Source organism: Danio rerio, chromosome 23 (genome assembly GCF_049306965.1).
Source record: "Danio rerio strain Tuebingen ecotype United States chromosome 23, GRCz12tu, whole genome shotgun sequence".
Classification (NCBI taxonomy): Eukaryota; Metazoa; Chordata; class Actinopteri; order Cypriniformes; family Danionidae; genus Danio; species Danio rerio.
The window spans coordinates 47,236,465-47,257,289 of record NC_133198.1 but is presented as its reverse complement, the minus strand read 5'-3'; the positions used below and the strand labels follow the sequence as shown (position 1 = coordinate 47,257,289).

The 20,825-nt window shown below is 38.9% G+C and overlaps 1 protein-coding gene across 2 annotated transcripts in view; it reads right to left on the bottom strand.

Moving 5' to 3' along the window:
• The window catches only part of znf341 (zinc finger protein 341), a 29,400-nt gene that overhangs the window by 6,702 nt on the left and 1,873 nt on the right, over positions 1-20,825 (bottom strand). Inside the window, 10 exon segments of one of the 2 annotated variants that reach the window (NM_001114573.1) lie at positions 742-838; positions 1,905-2,113; positions 2,318-2,505; positions 5,852-6,045; positions 8,016-8,109; positions 12,211-12,385; positions 13,328-13,537; positions 13,681-13,830; positions 15,150-15,325; positions 17,405-17,512. In NM_001114573.1, coding sequence (NP_001108045.1) covers positions 742-838; positions 1,905-2,113; positions 2,318-2,505; positions 5,852-6,045; positions 8,016-8,109; positions 12,211-12,385; positions 13,328-13,537; positions 13,681-13,830; positions 15,150-15,325; positions 17,405-17,512 — 1,601 coding nt within the window. 2 annotated transcript variants of the gene reach the window in all.

Below are 20,825 nucleotides of genomic sequence, written 5' to 3'. Positions count from 1 at the left end.
TTTCCGTTTCAAAATGGCAGGTTTGTCAACAACAGCGATTTTAAGACTTTCTAAGGCCTTAAATTTTCATTTTTAAATTTTTTACTTTTTAAGACCCCGCGGAAACCCTGATATTAAATATATTGATATTAATTATATATTAGTATTGTGGGCGAGGCAGTGGTGCAGTAGGTAGTGCTGTCGCCTCACAGCAAGAAGGTCGCTGGTTCGAACATCGGCTCAGCTGGTGTTTCTGTGTGGAGTTTGCATGTTCTCCCTGCCTTCGCGTGGGTTTCCTCCGGGTGCTCCGGTTTCCCCCACAGTTCAAAGACATGCGGTACAGGTGAATTGGGTAGGCTAAATTGTCCGTAGTGTATGAGTGTGTGTGTGAATGTGTGTGTGGATGTTTCCCAGAGATGGGTTGCGGCTGGAAGGGCATCCGCTGCGTAAAAACTTGATGGATAAGTCGGCGGTTCATTCTGCTGTGGCGACCCCGCATTAATAAAGGGACTAAGCCGACATGAAAATGAATGAATATATTAATATTAGGAATATTTAATCAGCTAAAAATGCTTAATGAAATAATGATAATAATAAATGCACAAATACTTAATTTAATTGGAAGCTGAATTTAAAAAAAAAATGAAGCCAAGAAAAATAAAGTTATGTTTGGTTGAGTCATTTTAAACAAAATAAAATATGTAAAAAGGTATAATTCACATCATTAGTAGATTATAGTGTATGAATGCTGACGGCGCTGACCTTCTGGCAGTGTGGACAGGGGTAGTTGTGTGTGGCGTTCAGCAGATGTTGCTCCAGAGCCTCCTGTGTGGAGTATTTACTCTGACACTTCATACACCTGAACACATCACACACACATTAAACACACTTGCATGCAGTACTGTGAATGTGAGTGTGTCTGTCTGTCTGTCTGTCTGTCTGTCTGTCTGTCTGTCTGTCTGTTAGGGCTTCAGCTTGGTGTGTTCCAGCCTTAGGTGTGAGTGTGTGTGCGCGAGTGAGATCACGCATCAGATGTGAATGTGTGTGTGTGAGTGTGTTTCTGTCTATGTATGTGTTTAATTGTATGTGTGTGTCTGTGTGTATGGTTGTGTTTCTGTCTGTGTGTGTGTGTGAGTGTGTTTGTTTGTTCTGTGTGTGTTTTAGTGAGTGTGTGTGTGTGTGCAAGTGAGATCACACATCAGATGCGTTACTGTCTATATCTGTTTGATTGTATGTGTGGTTGTTTCTATGTGTGTTTGTTTGTTTTTTCTGTGTGCGTGAGTGAGTGAGTGAAAGTGTGTGTGTGTTCGTGAACGCGTGCGTGTGTGTGTGTGCGTGCGTGCACGAATGAGTGAGATGTGTTTGTGTGTGTGTGTGTGTGTGTGTGTGTGTGAGAGAGAGAACTTGTGCGTGTGTGCATGTGCATGTGTGTGTGTAAGTGAGAGAGAGACAGTATGTGTGAGGGTTTGTGTGTGTGTGTGTGTGTGTGTGTGTGCGTGTGTGTGTTATGGGTCTTTGGCTTGGAGTGTGAGTGAATGTGTTTATCTGTGAGTGTGTGTGAGATTGTGTTTGTGTATCTCTGTATGGGCGTGCGTGTGTAAGCAAGTGGGTCTATGTGCGAGTGTATCAGAATGAGAGTGTGAGTAGCTGTGGGAGTGTGTGTGTGTGTCTCTGTTTGGGCTTTTGGCTTGGTGTGTCCCGGCCTTAAGTGTGTGTGCGAGTGAATGTGTGTATCTGTGAGTGAGTATGTGTGCATGCATGAGAGTGTGTTTGTGTATCTGTGTGTGTGTGTGTGTGTGTGTGTGTGTGTGTGTGTGTGTGTGTGTGTGTGTGTGTGTGTGTGTGTGTGTGTGTGTGTGTGTGTGTGTGTGTGTGTGTGTGTGTGTGTGTGTGTGTGTGTGTGTGTGTGTGTGTGAGAGACACACCTGTAGTAGCTGGTCTCCTTGCGCTGGCTCTGCTGTGGACAGAAGCTGTGTGTGTACTGGTGCAGGCCGAGCTCAAACAGCGATGGGAAGACTTTGCTGCACTGGTGGCAGCGGTACGTCAGCTGCTCCTGGTGTGTGTGGATGTGCTCCAGGAACTGATCCAGCTTCTGAAACGTCTGCGAGCAGCTCTTCAGCACACAGCGGTAGACCTGCAACAGTTCCTCAGGTCAGTCATGCACAGCGGCCGCGTTTACATCCGCACACACATCATCCGTTTGTAAAGGTTCACACTTTCATGAGGACTTATTAAATCACTAACTTCTTTAAATCGAGTGACTTTGTAATTGTGTGTGTGTGTGTGTGTGTGTGTGTGTGTGTGTGTGTGTGTGTGTGTGTGTGTGTGTGTGTGTTACCTGCTCGCCCTTGTGCTGTGTCATGTGGGACTTGAGCTGGAAGTAAGAGCTGAATTTGTCAGAGCAGAACTGGCACTGGTACGAGCTGTCGATGAGGATCATCTGCTTGTTGAGGCTATTTGAGTTGCTCTGCTTGTCCTCCGGCTGAACCTGGGCCTCCTGCACATCTCCATCATGCTCTTCAGACACTATAAATTAACACACACACACACACACACACGTTGGTTTATGAGGACTCTCCATAGACGTAATGTATTTTATATAGTTAAAATAAGCTTATTATGTGACCATATTACAGTGGCAGAGAGAGTCTAGCGCACTCTTATTTAAGAAAACACATGCAGTTACAAAAAACACAAGCAAAAGAAGAAAAGATCTTCAATGTTTTGACAGCATAAGTGTTGTTTAACCCTGCGGTTCCTACGCCACCCAACCCACTCCGAGCTGGTATCGAACCAGTGACCTTCCGCATGGGAGTCGGTTGCTCTTCACTCCCTTCCGGGTCACGACACCAATGTAACCCCTCCAGTCCTACGCCACCCAACCCGCACTGAGCTGGTCTCGAACCGGTGACCTTCCGCATGGGAGTAAGTTGCTCTACCAAGGAGGCTGTAGACCATTGCCTCTAGCATCTGTCGCTAGAGCACCTTTAGAGGTCAGAGGAGTGACTCTGCTACACTTGCAAATCCTCACAACGCAAACGCATTAAGAAAACACGCTGCATTTTCTCACAACACGTGAAAATTGCAGGGAACACAACATAAATGTTTCAAGGGGACTCAAAAGACGCGACTGAGGAGAAGCATTTTAGAAATGAGACCAGCCGTGTGTAAGTACATTTAGACTTGTTTTCAGTGTCTGTGTATGGTTCTAGCTGTATTCTAGTTGTTTTTCAACTGTTTGTGACGGCTTCGCACCCCCAGAGGAAATTTTTTACTTGTTTTCAGCTGTTTGTCAATGGTTCTAGCTGTATTCTAGCCGTTTTCAGCTGTTTGTCAATGGTTCTAGCTGTTTCTAGCTGTTTGTCAATGGTTCTAGCTGTATTCTAGCTGTTTTCAGCTGTTTGTCAATGGTTCTAGCTGTATTCTAGCTGTTTTCAGCTGTTTGTCAATGGTTCTAGCTGTATTCTAGCCGTTTTCAGCTGTTTGTCAATGGTTCTAGCTGTTTTCAGCTGTTTGTCAATGGTTCTAGCGGTATTCTAGCCGTTTTCAGCTGTTTGTCAATGGTTCTAGCTGTTTTCAGCTGTTTGTCAATGGTTCTAGCTGTATTCTAGCCGTTTTCAGCTGTTTGTCAATGGTTCTAGCTGTATTCTAGCCGTTTTCAGCTGTTTGTCAATGGTTCTAGCTGTTTTCAGCTGTTTGTCAATGGTTCTAGCTGTATTCTAGCCGTTTTCAGCTGTTTGTCAATGGTTCTAGCTGTATTCTAGCCGTTTTCAGCTGTTTGTCAATGGTTCTAGCTGTTTTCAGCTGTTTGTCAATGGTTCTAGCTGTATTCTAGCTGTTTTCAGCTGTTTGTCAATGGTTCTAGCTGTTTTCAGCTGTTTGTCAATGGTTCTAGCTGTATTCTAGCTGTTTTCAGCTGTTTGTCAATGGTTCTAGCTGTATTCTAGCTGTTTTCAGCTGTTTGTCAATAGTTCTAGCTGTATTCTAGCCGTTTTCAGCTGTTTGTCAATGGTTCTAGCTGTATTCTAGCCGTTTTCAGCTGTTTGTCAATGGTTCTAGCTGTATTCTAGCTGTTTTCAGCTGTTTGTCAATGGTTCTAGCTGTATTCTAGCTGTTTTCAGCTGTTTGTCAATGGTTCTAGCTGTTTTCAGCTGTTTGTCAATGGTTCTAGCTGTATTCTAGCCGTTTTCAGCTGTTTGTCAATGGTTCTAGCTGTTTTCAGCTGTTTGTCAATGGTTCTAGCTGTATTCTAGCCGTTTTCAGCTGTTTGTCAATGGTTCTAGCTGTATTCTAGCTGTTTTCAGCTGTTTGTCAATGGTTCTAGCTGTATTCTAGCTGTTTTCAGCTGTTTGTCAATGGTTCTAGCTGTTTTCAGCTGTTTGTCAATAGTTCTAGCTGTATTCTAGCTGTTTTCAGCTGTTTGTCAATGGTTCTAGCTGTACTCTAGCTGTTTTCAGCAGTTTGTGACTGTTTTGCGCCCCCCGAGGACATTTAGGGCTCTATTTTAAAGGTGTATGCGCAGAGCGCAAAACGCAGGGCGCAAAACGCTTTCAGGGAGTGTCAAGACGCGTTTTTGCTAATTTAAGGATTTGAGAATAAACCAATTAGAGTCTCATCTTCCATTCCCTTTAGGAGTCAGCTGCGTCGCGCCATAAGCGCATTCGCTATTTACAGGACGTAAAGTAAATCTAAGTGGAAAAAATGAGCATTTCACAAACGGAGCATCTACTGCGTGAGAAGGTGAGATAATGAATCTACTATAACATTCGCTCTTGGATAGGGAAACCTTTACGCATAGACATTAATTAGTCTAAAAATAATTACTTTAGTTTGTTAAGCGCAAATATTCGTTTCAAAACTATTTCTAATTTCAGTTCTAATTTCCAGCAAACGAATAAATGAACAATAATAACAAAATGTGCTCAAAAAGCTGAGTTATATCCTAAAACACATGCTGTGCCCCATATGGTCTAAAACCTGCAGGTGGACAAATCTAAGCTTGTTTTTAATAAAACAAATATAAATATGGATATGATAAATAATACTGCTAATAATAATAACATTATACAGAAGCAGATTGTTATGAATGAACTGAAAAAGCTGCCCGAGATGAAGAAGACATAAAAGCAGTGGTTTTTCATGCTTATGTAGGCTAGAAATTAATATGTTTTGTAATATTTTAATCCTTTATATTTATATCCTATATCTATTCTTATTATATCCTATATATATCCTTAATATTTAAATGTTTTCATATGTAAAGATATTTGCCTATTGCTCTCTTGTGTGTATTAAGCAGTGTGTAAGCGAGGTGCAACTCTGCGCTGGAGTTTAGACCGGCTTTGTTTTGGTCTAATGAAAAATCTATTATAGTTTCTCAAAATAGCAACACGCCAGCGGTCCGCCTCAGAACGCCTTCCTTTTTAGACCAGAACGCCTATGGGCGCACATATGAGCGCTAATGCATTTGCTATTTAAACAGCGTAGCGCAACGCCTCAAAACCACTCTTGCGCCAAGTTGTAACTTCCAAAAGACTATTGCGCCGCGCCGGGTGTATGATAGGGCCCTTAGACTTGTTTTCAGTGTTTGTGGGTGTTTCTAGGACACTTAAACTTGTTTTCAGTGTCTGTGTGTGCGTCTAGAAAGTTTACCCACTGTTTCCTTGATTACTGTAAGAGCTTGTGTGTCGATCGCAGACAGTTTCGCGCCCCACAGTTCCGGGTGTTTTTACTCTCGAGGCGTGTCCAAGCGCCATGTCTGTGCATGGTTCTAGCTGTATTCTAGCTGTTTGTGACGGCTTCGCGCCCCCGGAGGACACTCCATTAAAGACGGATAAATGTGTGTAGTTTGCATCAGATGTGTATGGGTCACCTGTCTGCTCGTCCTGCGCTGTGTTTTGCTCGGCGTTCAGAGGAAGCAGTCGGACGGTGATAGGCATCCGAGAAGCGCTGCTGTGAACTCCAGCAGGCCAAACCTTGTGCGTCTGCATGTGTTTCTTCACATTAGACTTCTGCGCAAACGCACGACCGCAAACAATGCACTGAAACGGCTTCTCACCGGTGTGACTGCAGGGAAAAACCAGGAGAATGCATTAGGTTAGGGATAAAGTACATGTTGTCTATGTTAAATAAATAAATATCATAAAAATAAATGTTTAATTGACAAAAGAAGTCAATTGTGAAATTCAAACTCAGGAAAAGGTCAGCATTGTCAAATATGTATTTATAAAGACTCATTAAAATTGGTGGATGTACAGTCAGAATTCTACAAAAACTTAAAATGAAAACTGTAAGATGAGCGGTCAAATTAAAAAAAGATCTCAGAATTAATTTTTTGTTATTTGTATTGACTGATATTGGATTCAATTAATGCTATAAGCATATTTGCAATAATATGAAAATGGCAGATATTGATAATCTATTAGTTTCATGGAGAAAATGAGCTGCACATCTTTGGAATAATCCAACATTTGATTAGGCTTGGGTGGTAATACGGTGATATGGTATATCGCGGGATCTAAAACTAGCAACGGTGTCAGTTTCAATACCGTTATACCATCATAAAAACAATGCACTTAAATAGGAGACAAATATTAAATAATAAATGTTATTTATTTAATGCCTAAAAATACACATGCGTGATTGTCATGACTGGACAGTGAAGGGGAGAGAGAGAGAGAGAGAGAGAGAGAGAGAGAGAGAGAGAGAGGGGTGAGGTGGGATTTCAAGTCGCGCACCAAGTCACCTGCAGTGTGTGTGTGTGTGTGTGTGTGTGTGTGTGTGTGTGTGTGTGTGTGTGTGTGTAAATAAGAGAGTATGCTGTCTGTGTGTCGCTTAGTTCTCCCCCGCCTCTCTATGTGTGTGTGTGTGTGTGTGTGTGTGTGTGTGTGTGTGAATGAGAGAGAAAGAGACACACACACACACACAGCATCTATGTGGATGCGCGTGTGCTCGTGAGCAATATTGTAAAACCGCACTACCGCTTCCTTTTAAGTTACCGACCGCTCCGCGCTTTTTTGGGAAACAACACACACTCACACCGAGAGAGAGAGCATGCGTGGTACTGTGCATCTCTCTCTCTCTCTGTCTGTGTGTGTGTCATGCAGATCTCTAACACGAACAAGACAAACAGCTGACCGCGAACCTCAGGTCGTATATGCAGTATTCAGTTTCTGAATGATTTAGGCACAAGCCAACAGTTTGGTGACGCTGTCTGAGCCTTACGTCATATTTTTTTATTATGCACGGTAATACCGGATACCGGGGTAAAATAGGGAGGAGGTTTGACGGTATCAAAATTTGGATACCGCCCAAGCCTAATTTTGACCAGTGCAAAATCATTAAATGCTTGCGAAAAACTAAAGATAATTGTGGTCAAAATTGTGAGATGCAAACTCAGAAAACAAACAACATTGTGAAATATGAATGCATAGACTCATTAAATTCGGGGAGATGTAAACTCAGAGTTATATCTCAGTATAGAAGTATATCTCAGATTATTTGGATGCTATTGACTGATATTGGATAAATTTAAAGCTCATAAATCATTAAACACTCGTAAAAAAAAAAAATAGAATTTTCCTTTCAGTTGGAATTACATTATCATACTTTATTGCTTAAATTGCACGCAGTAAAAGAATATTCATTCATTCATTTTTCTTCAGCTTAAGTCTCTATTTCAGGGGTCACCACCGCAGAATAAACCGCCAATCATTCCATCATGTTTTATGCAGCGGATGCCTTTCCAGCCGCAACCCTGTACTGGGAAACACCCATACACACTCACCAATTTAGTTCATCAATTCCCCTATAGTGCATGTGTTTGGACTGTGGGGGAAACCGGAGCACCCAGAGGAAACCCAAGCCAACACGGGGAGAACATGCAAACTCCACACAGAAATGCCAACTGTCCCAGCCGGGACTCGAACCAGCAACCTACTTGCTGTGAGGCCACAGTGCTAACCACCGAGCCACCATGCCACCCATAAATGAATATAAACAACAAAAACAACATGATATTAAATCTGCTGGTTTACCTTCTGATGTGCTGCTGGAGGTCAAAGTTCTTGGTAAACACTTTTTCACAGTAATTGCACTTGAGTTTCTGGGCTTTACCTTTGGCTTGGCCTGCTGGAATAACATATATAAGAAAAATCAGTCAGAAGTCTGCTTTGTCATGCGTTTAGGGTCATTCAGGAGGTTTATCACAGAATAAAGCAGACTTATCGGCTGTATAAGACTGAATGGTTAATTCTGTGAAAACGACGTCATGGATGTATTTTATCCCACTTATTTCACTGCTACTTGCCACAAATCGTAACAATTATGCACAAAGCATTGTTCTGGGCTGTAATAGCTTGTTTATTCTTTAATTAAAAGCAAAGCTGATGGAGTATACACTAACCTGTGCATTATTCAGACACTAGATGGAGACAAACAGTCAAAAACACAAAGTTGACAGAAACAGCTGATGGAGTATACACTAACCTGCACATTATTCAGACACTAGATGGCACCAAACAGTCAAAAACACAAAGCTGACAGAAACAGCTGATGGAGTATACACTAACCTACACATTATTCAGACACTAGATGGAGACAAACAGTCAAAAACACAAAGCTGACAGAAGCTAAAACAGCTGATGGAGTATACACTAACCTGTGCATTATTCAGACACTAGATGGAGCCAAACAGTCAAAAACACAAAGCTGACAGAAACTAAAACAGCTGATGGAGTATACACTAACCTGCGCATTATTCAGACACTAGATGGAGACAAACAGTCAAAAACACAAAGCTGACAGAAACATCTGATGGAGTATACACTAACCTGTGCATTATTCAGACACTAGATGGAGCCAAACAGTCAAAAACACAAAGCTGACAGAAACTAAAACAGCTGATGGAGTATACACTAACCTGCACATTATTCAGACACTAGATGGAGCCAAACAGTCAAAAACACAAAGCTGACAGAAACAGCTGATGGAGTATACACTAACCTGCACATTATTCAGACACTAGATGGAGACAAACAGTCAAAAACACAAAGCTGACAGAAACATCTGATGGACTATACACTAACCTGCGCATTATTCAGACACTAGATGGAGCCAAACAGTCAAAAACACAAAGCTGACAGAGACTAAAACAGCTGATGGAGTATACACTAACCTGCACATTATTCAGACACTAGATGGCGCCAAACAGTCAAAAACACAAAGCTGAAAGAAACAGCTGATGGAGTATACACTAACCTGCACATTATTCAGACACTAGATGGAGACAAACAGTCAAAAACACAAAGCTGACAGAAACATCTGATGGAGTATACACTAACCTGTGCATTATTCAGACACTAGATGGCGCCAAACAGTCAAAAACACAAAGTTGACAGAAACAGCTGATGGAGTATACACTAACCTGCACATTATTCAGACACTAGATGGGGCCAAACAGTCAAAAACACAAAGCTGACAGAAACTAAAACAGCTAATGGAGTATACACTAACCTGCACATTATTCAGACACTAGATGGAGCCAAACAGTCAAAATTAAACTGTCTGAATCGGACATACACTAACATGCGCATTCTTTAGTCACAAGATGGCACAAAACAGTCTAACTTAATGAATCAGCTTCTTAATGAATCAGCCATTTTGAACGTTTTGATATTAAGGTCATTAGAAGTACTAATTAAGACTTATGTATCCATGAATAAATACAACCCCAAATCAGAAAAAGTTGGGACAGTATGGAAAACTCAAATAAAAAAGAAGGCAGTGATTTCTAAAGTTACCTTGACTCGTATTTCATTGCAGACAAACAACATTTAATGTGTTCCTCGTTTTTTTTTTTCTACCAAATAAACAAGATTTTGGTTCTTGCAACACATTTAAAAAAAGGTTTACCACATTGTAATGTTGCCATTCCTTTACACAACACTAAAAATAAGTTTAGTGTCTGAAGACAGCAAATGATGAAGTGTTTCAGGTGTCATTTTGTCCAATTGTTTGTGCAAACAAGTCTTAGGGTGGGCAACAGTACAGGGTCTTTGTTGACGCACATTCTTTATTAGAGACAGGCTGGGACTGCAGGCAGGCCAGTCAAGTATCCTCTTCCTCTGCAGCAGGACTTTGTAATGTGTGCAGAATGTGGTTTTGCATTGACTTGATGACGTATGCATGGGCATCCCTGGAAAAGACGGCAGCATATTGTGCTCTAAAATCTCTGTATTTTTCAGCATTAATGGAGCATCACAGAAGTGAAGTTATCTTTGCCAAGGCCACTGACACAACTCCATACTATGACAGACCCTGGCTTTTGAACTTGTTGCTGGTAACAGTCTGGATGATCCTTTTCTTCTTTGGTCCAGAGCACACGGCATCCATTTCTCCCAAAAAATACCTAAAATACTGATTCATCTGCCCACAGTTCACATTTCCACTGTGTGATGGTCCATCCCAGATGCCTCAGAGCCCAGAGACGTCAACGGCGCTTCTGGACAATGTTAACATAGGGCTTCCTTTTGGCACAGTACAATTTTAACTGGCAATTGTGGATGTAATTATGTATTTTGGTACTTGACAGGTTTGCCGCAGTAGTCCTGAGCCCATGTGGTGATCTGGCTTATAGATGAATAAGGATTCTTGATGCAGTACCGTCTGAGGGGTCGAAGATCACGGTTGTTCTGCTTAGGCTTGCGCCCTTTTCCTTTACTCACTGAAATTCCTTCAGATTCCTTCAATCTTTTAATGATGTTCTGCCCTGTTGAAGGTGAAATATTCAAATGTCTTCTCTTTCTCTGAGGAACACTGTTTTTAAACATTTCAATAATTTTCTCATGCATTTGTTGGCAAACTGGCGATCCTCGGCCCATCATTGCTCCTAAAGGACTAGACCTTTCTTGAATGCTGCTTTTGTACCAAATCACAATCACCTGTTGACATCACCTGATTCAAATCACATCACTATTGACTACTAGCCCTAAACTGCTCCTGTCACAACTGTTTTTGGACATGACATATTTTGTCCATGTTGTCTGAAATGAAATACAAGTCAAAGTAAATTTAGAAATCACTACTATCTAGGGATGTAACGGTATCAGAATTTCACGGTACGGTAATACCTCGGTATGAATGTCACGGTACGGTATTTATTGAATCATTTACAGGAAAAAACAAAACTTATGAAAATACTCCAAAAAAGTGCCAAAAGTGTCAATGACATACAAATTAGCCATCTATCTGTAAGCTTTGAAACAGGAACTTCAATTTTAATAACAAAAAATATTAAACCATGTAAAAAAATTAAGTTTCAATTTAGTATTGTTGAAAACTCATCACATTCAACATTTAATCACTCACTCACTTAGATAGAGATGGGTTTAAAGGAAAATTATCATATAAATATACTCTGGTAAAAGCTGGTATCTCTGGGTATTTACAATGTCCCCTGCAACAGAAAAAACCCCTCTCATTTGGGACTGAGGTTTCTGGGACAGAGAGATATGACTTGGCCCAGGTTGACAGCAGTGGGTAACGTTGTGCATTGTCTTTCCCCCACTTGAGAGGACAAACCATGATTGAGATCGAGATCTCATGTCTGCATCAATCTGAACAGTGTGCTGTGTTTCTGCAGTCCCCATGACTGATTATTAGTCGTATTCCCCAACTTGCAGGCACGTGCACACACAGTGCTCAACCTGTGCAGTGCACATGCCCTTTTTAGTCTTGAATAGAAAGTTCCCTTCCAAAATGGTCAAAAGTGCCCCCGCGACGCGTCACACCCTCCGTCCCCGCTTTACAGTACGCGCGCGACAACACAGCTGATCAGAACTCGCGCGACAACACCACTATTCAGTACGCGCGCGGCGACAACACCCGCTTTAGAGTTTTCCAGCTCTTTTTCATCCCCGCTTCTAGCTGCACACTCCATTTCCGCATTACTGGATCTGTAGCGACAACAGACCGCAAGGGATTATGGCCAAGCCTGGGCTGATGGGAATTGTAGTTTCCGGTACCTCCCGTTCGCTTCATTCGCCTGAGCAAATTTTCTCAGAAGACCTATAGTTTTACCGAGTCATGCGACTACGGTAATATCGAAAAAAATTAATATTGCGGTATGACGGTATTTACAATACCGTTACATCCCTACTACTATCTTATTTATTTTTGTTTTCCATACTGTTCCAACCTTTTGAGGTACAGGTGATGTGTGGTTGACAGTACCATCCTGTGTTTTCTTGGAGACCCTGCTCCTCTTGGGGATGATAACCTTGTCGTATTCTGCCAGCTCCGACAGGTTTGTGCTGATGGTGCATGCCTTGTTTTTGGTGCTCTGTTTTCCTGGGCTGTAAACTGGCGCGGCACTGAACACCTGACCCTCCACACACTGACTGGGCACCTGACAAACACACACATCAGCTGAGCAGGTAAACAATACACACACATGTATATATGTATATATGTATATGTATATATATATATATATATATATATATATATATATATATATATATATATATATATATATATATATATATATTTATTTATACAGCAGTTCTGTCTGGTTCTTGAATCCGATTGGATAGCCGTGTGATATTTTGTCAGTAACATCACACAAAGGCCTCTTCACCCTTCACCTTTGTGTATTACTCCGCCCACATACAGCCAGCAACATGCAGAGAGACGCTACAGTTCGACAAATATTACTGATGTTAGACAACAAAATGTACTTTTGAGGCTTTTTTAGTCGAGAATGTAGTTGTTTAGATTGCAACTATGCAGTTTATTTATAAAGATAATGCCAATTTTAAAATATTTACAATTACTGAGAGAGCTCGTCGGCGGCCATTAGCCTACCATAGTGTAGTAGAACAAAGACGGTTGACATTGTCTATCCACAAAATGGCACCAGGACTGCATAATAAGCCCTTGCTTAGATTTAAACTGTTGTGTGTTTCCCTGAGCGCGAAGCTGAAAAATGGAAGTGTCACGGTTTTTAAGGTGGACCGGATAGAGTCAATAAGTAGCTGCGAATTAGAAGCTGGATTCAGCCTCGTCCCTCCTTATCGAAAACACAACAGCAATCTGGTAGTGTTTGTGCTGCTTTTTACGGGGTTAATTATTGTGATATTGTAACGGTCGCTTAATGTTTGATATGCATTGTGTATAAATGTCATGTCCCCTTTAAAAGGACTTCTTCTGTGGTTGTTTTACCTTTGAGATGTAAACAGGCATGTATGGGAGCTCAGATCACACATGTGCCACAGTTTAATTTAAGTCTATAAATACTGGTGAAATTAGTGCACGACGTGTGTATGAGTGTGTGTGTGTGTGTGTGTACCTGGATGGACTGTATGGACTGAAAGGACTGCAGTCCGAGCGCGGGCACCTCTGCAGTTCCTGCTCCGGTCAGCGGGGGCAGTGCGCTGTACACCTGCACCACTGAACTGCTGTTGCTAGATGATACCTGTGAGAGGGGCGTGGCCTGCACTTGGGGGAGGGGCTGAGGAGGCTGCAGGTACGAGGATCCTGCATGCATGCTCAGATTACTCTGAAAAACACAACAGTTCATTGAAACGCCATTTATAGACAGTCAGTAGTCTAAAAAAACGCAGCATTATAAAACGTCTAGTCAAAGTTTGTGATGATGTGATTGTCCTGGCATCTGGTCAGTTTGTCTTCAGTGTTGTTCACCTGTATGGAACCCTGCATGGCTGTCATTGGCTGATCCAGAGAGCTGAAGGCAGAAATGGCGGACATCAACACCTCATCGCTGACCAGCACGTTCCCCTGCACCAGAGTGTGTGTGAGCGGAGACGGCGGCACCGTGATGTATGTGGACACCTGGAGGAGCGCACAAACACACACGTTACATCCCATATGACACACTATGGACCCTTTTCACATGTCTGGGTTTCCCAGCAGCGGAAGTCATCATAGTCAGGTAAACTTGAAGTGCACATGACAGCAAAACTAACCATATTGATTTTGTTTGCTCACATTGCTCATTTTGTTGTGAACAATTCAACCCAAGCTCATTCTGGAAACGTAGCCCCGCAGACGTTTCTGGAGACCGCGATTTACGTGGCCAGAGGTACGTAAAGGCCGTGTTTGGTTTTTTTCGAGCGAACGCTGCGGGGCGGTGTGGCGCCGCTCCGCCCCTCCTCTACGCGCTCGCCGGCCGACGGCTCGCCTCCGAGTGGAGGGCATTCCCGATCCAATCAGTTTGTCCGCTTAGCTCACAGCGTTGCGTAGGCGGAGCGGAGGACCCGGAGGAGGAGGAGCCGGAGTCGGCCGCGGTGGACGATGACCGGGATCGAGTCCGGGGAACAGCAGGTTCCGGAAATCAGGTAAGACGAAAAACGAAATCCAAAAAATGAGGGCGAGAACGCGGCGGGATCCGAAAACGCGGTCGAAATCGAAGATGAGGGCTTTTGCTTTTTTTTTTTTTTTCCCGATCCAACGCCTTTTCGCGCAAGAACGGCGCGGGCGAGAACGCCGCGCTCTCCCGAGAGGCGCCCGCCCAAGACGCGAAAAAGCGTGCACAGCGGCCTCTTGCGGATCCGCGAAAACAAAAAAACGCTCGAATACGTACCTCTCGGGACGTAAATCGCGGTCTGCAGAAATGTCCGCGGGGCTACGTTTCCACAATAAGCCTGGGTTGGAACAATTCATATGTGCATGTCATTAGGAACAAAAAATAGTTTGCTCTTGCAATCTTTAATTAAATTCTGAATATACACGCGTCCTGTTTGTTTTCCAACCCAGGCTCATTCTGATTATGTACCCCTATATGCATTTCTGGAGAGCACCAAATATGTCCCAGAGCTTTTGTTTTCGTGAATCCAACAGAGGCCGCTGTGTATGCTTTTTCAGATCTCTAATATCTCTCGCGAGTGTCATTTGGGCCTGCTATTCTTGCATAAATTCACCAGAGGCCACTGTCGACTGACTGACTTACTCAATAGCCGCGTTTCCACTATTGTGCCTAAAGCGAGCAAACCAGGTGCCAGTCGCATTTCCACTGTCACTTCCAGGGGCCTAATCGGGCCAAAGCTGGGCTTTCTCGGGGGCAGTGGCCGGCCTTTTCGGCCTGCCGAATACTTTGGGCCAAAGAGGGCCAGCTGGGGCTTCGGGGTGGAGTGAAAGGAGAAATCAGGTACCTGTCTGTTAGCGGCGCTGATGGAGGGCACGGAGGTGTAGGTGTTGTTGGAGGCCAGGGAAACCGTGGCCAGAGAAGGGGTATTGGACTGACACTGCTCACGCTTGTGGGTCATGAACGCCGGCAGAGAGTTGAACTGCTTCTTACATTTCCCACAGAGAAACACGTCATCATCATCTGCAGATGTAATGGGAGATGCATTCTATTATATAATAACAACATTAAAATGATAGTAATATTAATACTAAAATGTAATAGCATGTAAATACAAATTAGAGCTGTTATTGTTTACTGAAACTGTTAGTAATAATTTGTAAACTTGGAAATAAAGAAAAGATAAAGATAAAATGAGTTATGTGTTAGATTAGATTTAAAATAAGTAAAAGTTGTTATACAGTATATATATATATATATATATATATATATATATATATATATATATATATATATATATATATATATATATATATATATATACAGTTGAAAGCATAGGTTTACATGCACAGTACAAAAAGACACAACCATTTTTAAAAAAGGTCAGATGTTAATGGTAATGTGTTTCTCTTTTAGGTAAGTTAGGATTATCACATTAGTTTCTGTTCTGCTTAATAGCAGAATAATGAGAGATATTCTTTGAGAAATTGCTAAAACTTTTCTTAAGTCAAGTTTACACACAATAAGATTATTCTGCCTCTGAAAAAGCTCAGATGATAGAGTAAAGGTTTCGGAAGTTTCTGATTGGCTAATTGACAACATTTGATTTAATGTGAGGCACAACTGTAGAATAGTATTTAAGGAAGACCTCAAACACACTGCTTCCTTGTGTGACAACATGGGAAAATCAACAAGCCAGAATCAATAAAAAAGCCAGATTACAATTTGCTAAATTACACTGGGAACAATAATAATTTTTGTAGACATGTCCTGTGTTCTGATGGAGCTAAGATTGAACTGCTTGGCCATAATGACCAGTGTTACATTTGGAGGACAAAGGGGAAAGCTTACAAGCCTAGCAACACCATCCCAACTGTGAAGTATGGGGGACGGCAGCATCATGTTGTGGGGCTGTTTTGCTGCAGGAGGGACTGGTCCACTTCACAGCATAGATGGCATCATGAAGAAAGAACATCATGTAGAAATACTGAAGCAACATCTCAAGACATCAGCTAGGAAGTAAAAACTTGGCCACAAGTCTTCCAAACAGACCATGACCCTAAACATACTGCCAAAATTAGTTAAAATGTGCTTTAAGGACAACAGAGTGAATGTTTTGGAGTGGCCATCACAAAGCCCTGATCTCAATCCTGTAGAAAATTTTTGGGCAGAGTTGTAAAAGCTTGTGCAAGCAAGACAGCTTACGAATCTGACTCAGTTACACCAATTCTGTCAGGAGGAATGAGCCAAAATATCTTTAAACTATTGTGAGAAGCTTGTGGAAGGAGACCCAAAACATTTGACCAAAGTTATACAGTTTAAAAGCAAAGCTAAAAAACACCAAGAAAATGTGTGTAAACTTTTGACTGTCTAGAAATTAATTAAACTTTTTTAAAATTCTCTCATTATTCTGGCATTTAGCAAATGTAAATGATTTAGGTAATCCTAACGGAGCTAAAATAGTAAATTTTAGTAAAAGTAAACTCTCTCTCTCTCTCTCTCTCTCTCTCTCTCTCTCTCTCTCTCTCTCTCTCTATATATATATATATATATATATATATATATATAACAACAAAAATTATAATTAATGTTAATATTAAAATACAATGTTTGTACAATATTTTTAAATTATTGTATTGTAAAATATTGTTTATATTGTCTGTACTGTCATTGTTAACAAATACTATTATTAATCATTTTAAACTATATGTATTAGATAAGAAATGTAAATAATTTGAAAGAAAAGAAGCCTGAAGTTTAAATAAATTACAGCAAAAAAATAAAAGTTGAAAAAAGAGAACATAATAAATTACTTCATTAATTATTTTACTACTAATTTTGTATTTTTAAATGTCTCCATATACAAATCAAAACTAAAAATATTGATTGTTTGCAATCATTTAAACATAGTTGAAATAATATTAATGTGTTAATTAATATTACTTCATAAATATTATATAAAAACATATAACTAAAGTAAAAAAAACACAAAAAGATTTATTTTAAAAAATAGTTAAACAAAAAGTAAAATTATTAATTATTGCTCATGCTCAAACAGTATAAAAATACTACAATTACACAAATATAAAGTATAAGCCTTACCCATTGGTTGGATTGTTGTTCCTGAAACGTTTTGTGTGTTTGGATCCAAAACTCCCCCCTGACCATCTAACAGTGACTGGACATTGAGCACCGTCTGATTGTCCATACCTTAAACAGCACAAATACATTATAAATAGGGATGCAACGATTATAAATTATAGTTGTACGATAATAGTCTAAGAAATAATCACGTTTTCACGGTTATTTGCATTAATTGATTTCAAAACTTCACTTGTTTAAAATTAAAATTATTTTAAATTTGGATTTGTAGTTTGGGCCTAAATACGTATTTGTTGACATTTTAAAAGTTCATTTGATTGACTACATAAAATTCAGTGGATATTATTGACGCATTTAATGGGTAAAATTACAACTTTTTACTATCATTTAATGTGTTTTTGGTCTTTATCAATGGATTGTTAATTCAGCGTGTGCAGCGAGGCAAAAGAATCTGCAAGGTGCTCGATCGAAGGTGATTGCCTTAATTAATCCTCAGTCATAGTTAGTCCAGTGTGCGCGGTTATTTATCTTGGTGTACAAACTACACTGTAAAAAAAAAACTAATTTTACAGAATCTATCCCTAAATTTTTACAGTAATTTTTTGTCATTTAAAATTATATGTAGAACTTAGTAAAATGACAAACAATCTCTCTAAATTCACAGTTTGACTTTCATTTTAGGTACTTTATCATTAAAGACAAATTACTGACATTTTTGTTTTTTATACAGGGAAATTACAGTATTATTTATACAGTATTTTTTCTGTTATTTTAAATTATATTCAAAAATCCGTAAAAATTACAAACAATATCTGTAAATCAAAAAATATAAAAAAATATCTGTAAACAGCTTGACTGTTATTTTATGTACTATGTAAGTAATGACAAATTACAGCAATTTGTCTGTTTTATACAGTATTTTTTTCCTGTTTTTTATGAAGTACATTTAAAATTACGTAAAATTAAAGTAATAAATTGTAATTACTTGCTCTGTAAAAAAAAAAAAAAAATCTAAAAAAAGTCAAATGACTGGCAGAAAAAAACCATAAAATTATGGTAAAATTTCTTTGTTGAAATAAAGTGCAAAGAACTAATGAATCTACAGATGTTTTCATTAAAATGTTTACAGAAAAACACTGTTACTATACAGACTTTTCCTAGATTATTACGATCAAATCCACGACTTAGTCATGACTCTGATGATTTTAATTGTGTGTTTATTTGATCTTAATGTCTAAATTTGCATTTGTTAACTTATCTGAGAAGTAATGTTATAATAATAAATATAAATGCTTAATAATCAATTACTTCAGTATCACGGTGTGTGACGTTCACAATTCCTTCATTCATTCATTTTCTTGTCGGCTTAGTTCCTTTATTAATCCGGGGTCGCCACAGCGGAATGAACCGCCAACTTATCCAGCACATTTTTACACAGCGGATGCTCTTTCAGCTGCAACCCATCTCTGGGAAACATCCCAAACATCACAGTGGCACAGAGAGTAGCATAATCGCCTCACAGCAAGAAGGTTGCTGGTTCGAGCCTTGGCTGTGTCAGTTGGCATTAAGCTTCAATACATTAATACTACAACTAATCTGACACTTTTACCATAATAATTACATTATAGACTTATCATATTAATATAAAATATAACAGTACAGTAATAAATGTGCACAATGTGCTAAATGTTTCATATATTTCGGCCTATATATTGTATTTATTAATTTGTTTAACAAATATGACGTTAGATACAAGTGAATGCTATAGACGTGTGAATGTCACACCGTGATATTAAAGTATTTCATTAATAAATATTTATATTTAAGTATTATATTTCTAAGATAAGTTAGCAAATGCAAATGTAGATATTAAGATTCAATAAATTCATGATAAACTTGCCAAATACAGCTTCAATACCTTAATACTACAACTAATCTGACATTTCACCAAAATAATTACATTACAGACTTATTATATTAATATAAAACAATACAGGATAGTAATAAATGTGCTGAATATTTCATATATAGGCCGCATAATGCATTTATTAATTGGTTTAATAAATACAACAAAAGATACAAGTGAATGCTACAGACTTATGAATGTCACTCCATGATATTGAAGTATTTCATTAGTAAATATTTATATTTAAGTATTATACTTCTAAGATAAGTTAGCAAATGCAAATTTAGACATTAAGATTCAATAAATTGTTTATAAGCAACATAATAAACATGACAAATGCAGCTTCAATACATTAATACTACAACTAATCTGACATTTCACCAAAATCAGTACAGTACTGTTGACTTATCGTATTAATATGAATACAGTACATCAATGTGCTAAATATTTCATGTATAATCCTATATATTGTAGTTCTTAATTTGTTTAACAAATATAACGTTAGATACAAGGGCTATAGACTTATGAACGTGTTTTCCACATTGAACTGACAGGGTTTGTGTATTTGTGTAATTATTATGTAATAAATGTGTTCATAAGCAGCATATACATAACAAATGCAGCATCATTACAATAATACTACCGCTAATCTGACTTTTCTTACAAATAATTACATTATACACTTATTATATTAATATAAAACAATACAGTATAGTAATACATGTGCTAAATATTTCATATATAGGCCTGCATATTTGTATTTATTAATTTGTTTAACAAATATGATGTTAGATACAAGTTAATGCTATAGACTTATGTATCTCACTCTATGATATTGAAGTATTTCATTAGTATTTATAATTAAGCATTATACTTCTCAGAAAAGTTAACAAATGCCAATGTTGATGTTAAGATTAAATAAATTCATGATAAACATGCCAAATACAGCTTCAATACATTATTACTACAACTAATCTGACATTTCACCGTAATAATTACATATAAACTTATTATATAAAATAATACAGTACAGTAATAAATGTGCTAAATATTTAATATATAGGCTGCATAATGCATTTTTTTTTCTTTTTAACAAATATAACGTTAGATACAAGGGCTATAGACTTATGAACGTTTTTTCCACATTGAACTGACAGGGTTTGTGTATTTGTGTAATTATTATGAAATAAATGTGTTTATAAGCAGCATAAACATGACAAATACAGCATCATTACAATAATACTACCGCTAATCTGACATTTCTTGCAAATAATTACATTATAGACTTATTATATTAATATAAAACAATACAGTATAGTAATACATGTGCTAAATATTTCATATATAGGCCTACATATTTGTATTTATTAATTTGTTAAAGTATTTCATTAGTAAGTATTTATAATTAAGCATTATACTTGTCAGATAAGTTAACAAATGCAAATGTTGATGTTAAGATTAAATAAATTCACGATAAACTTACAAGATACAGCTTCAATACATTAATACTACAAC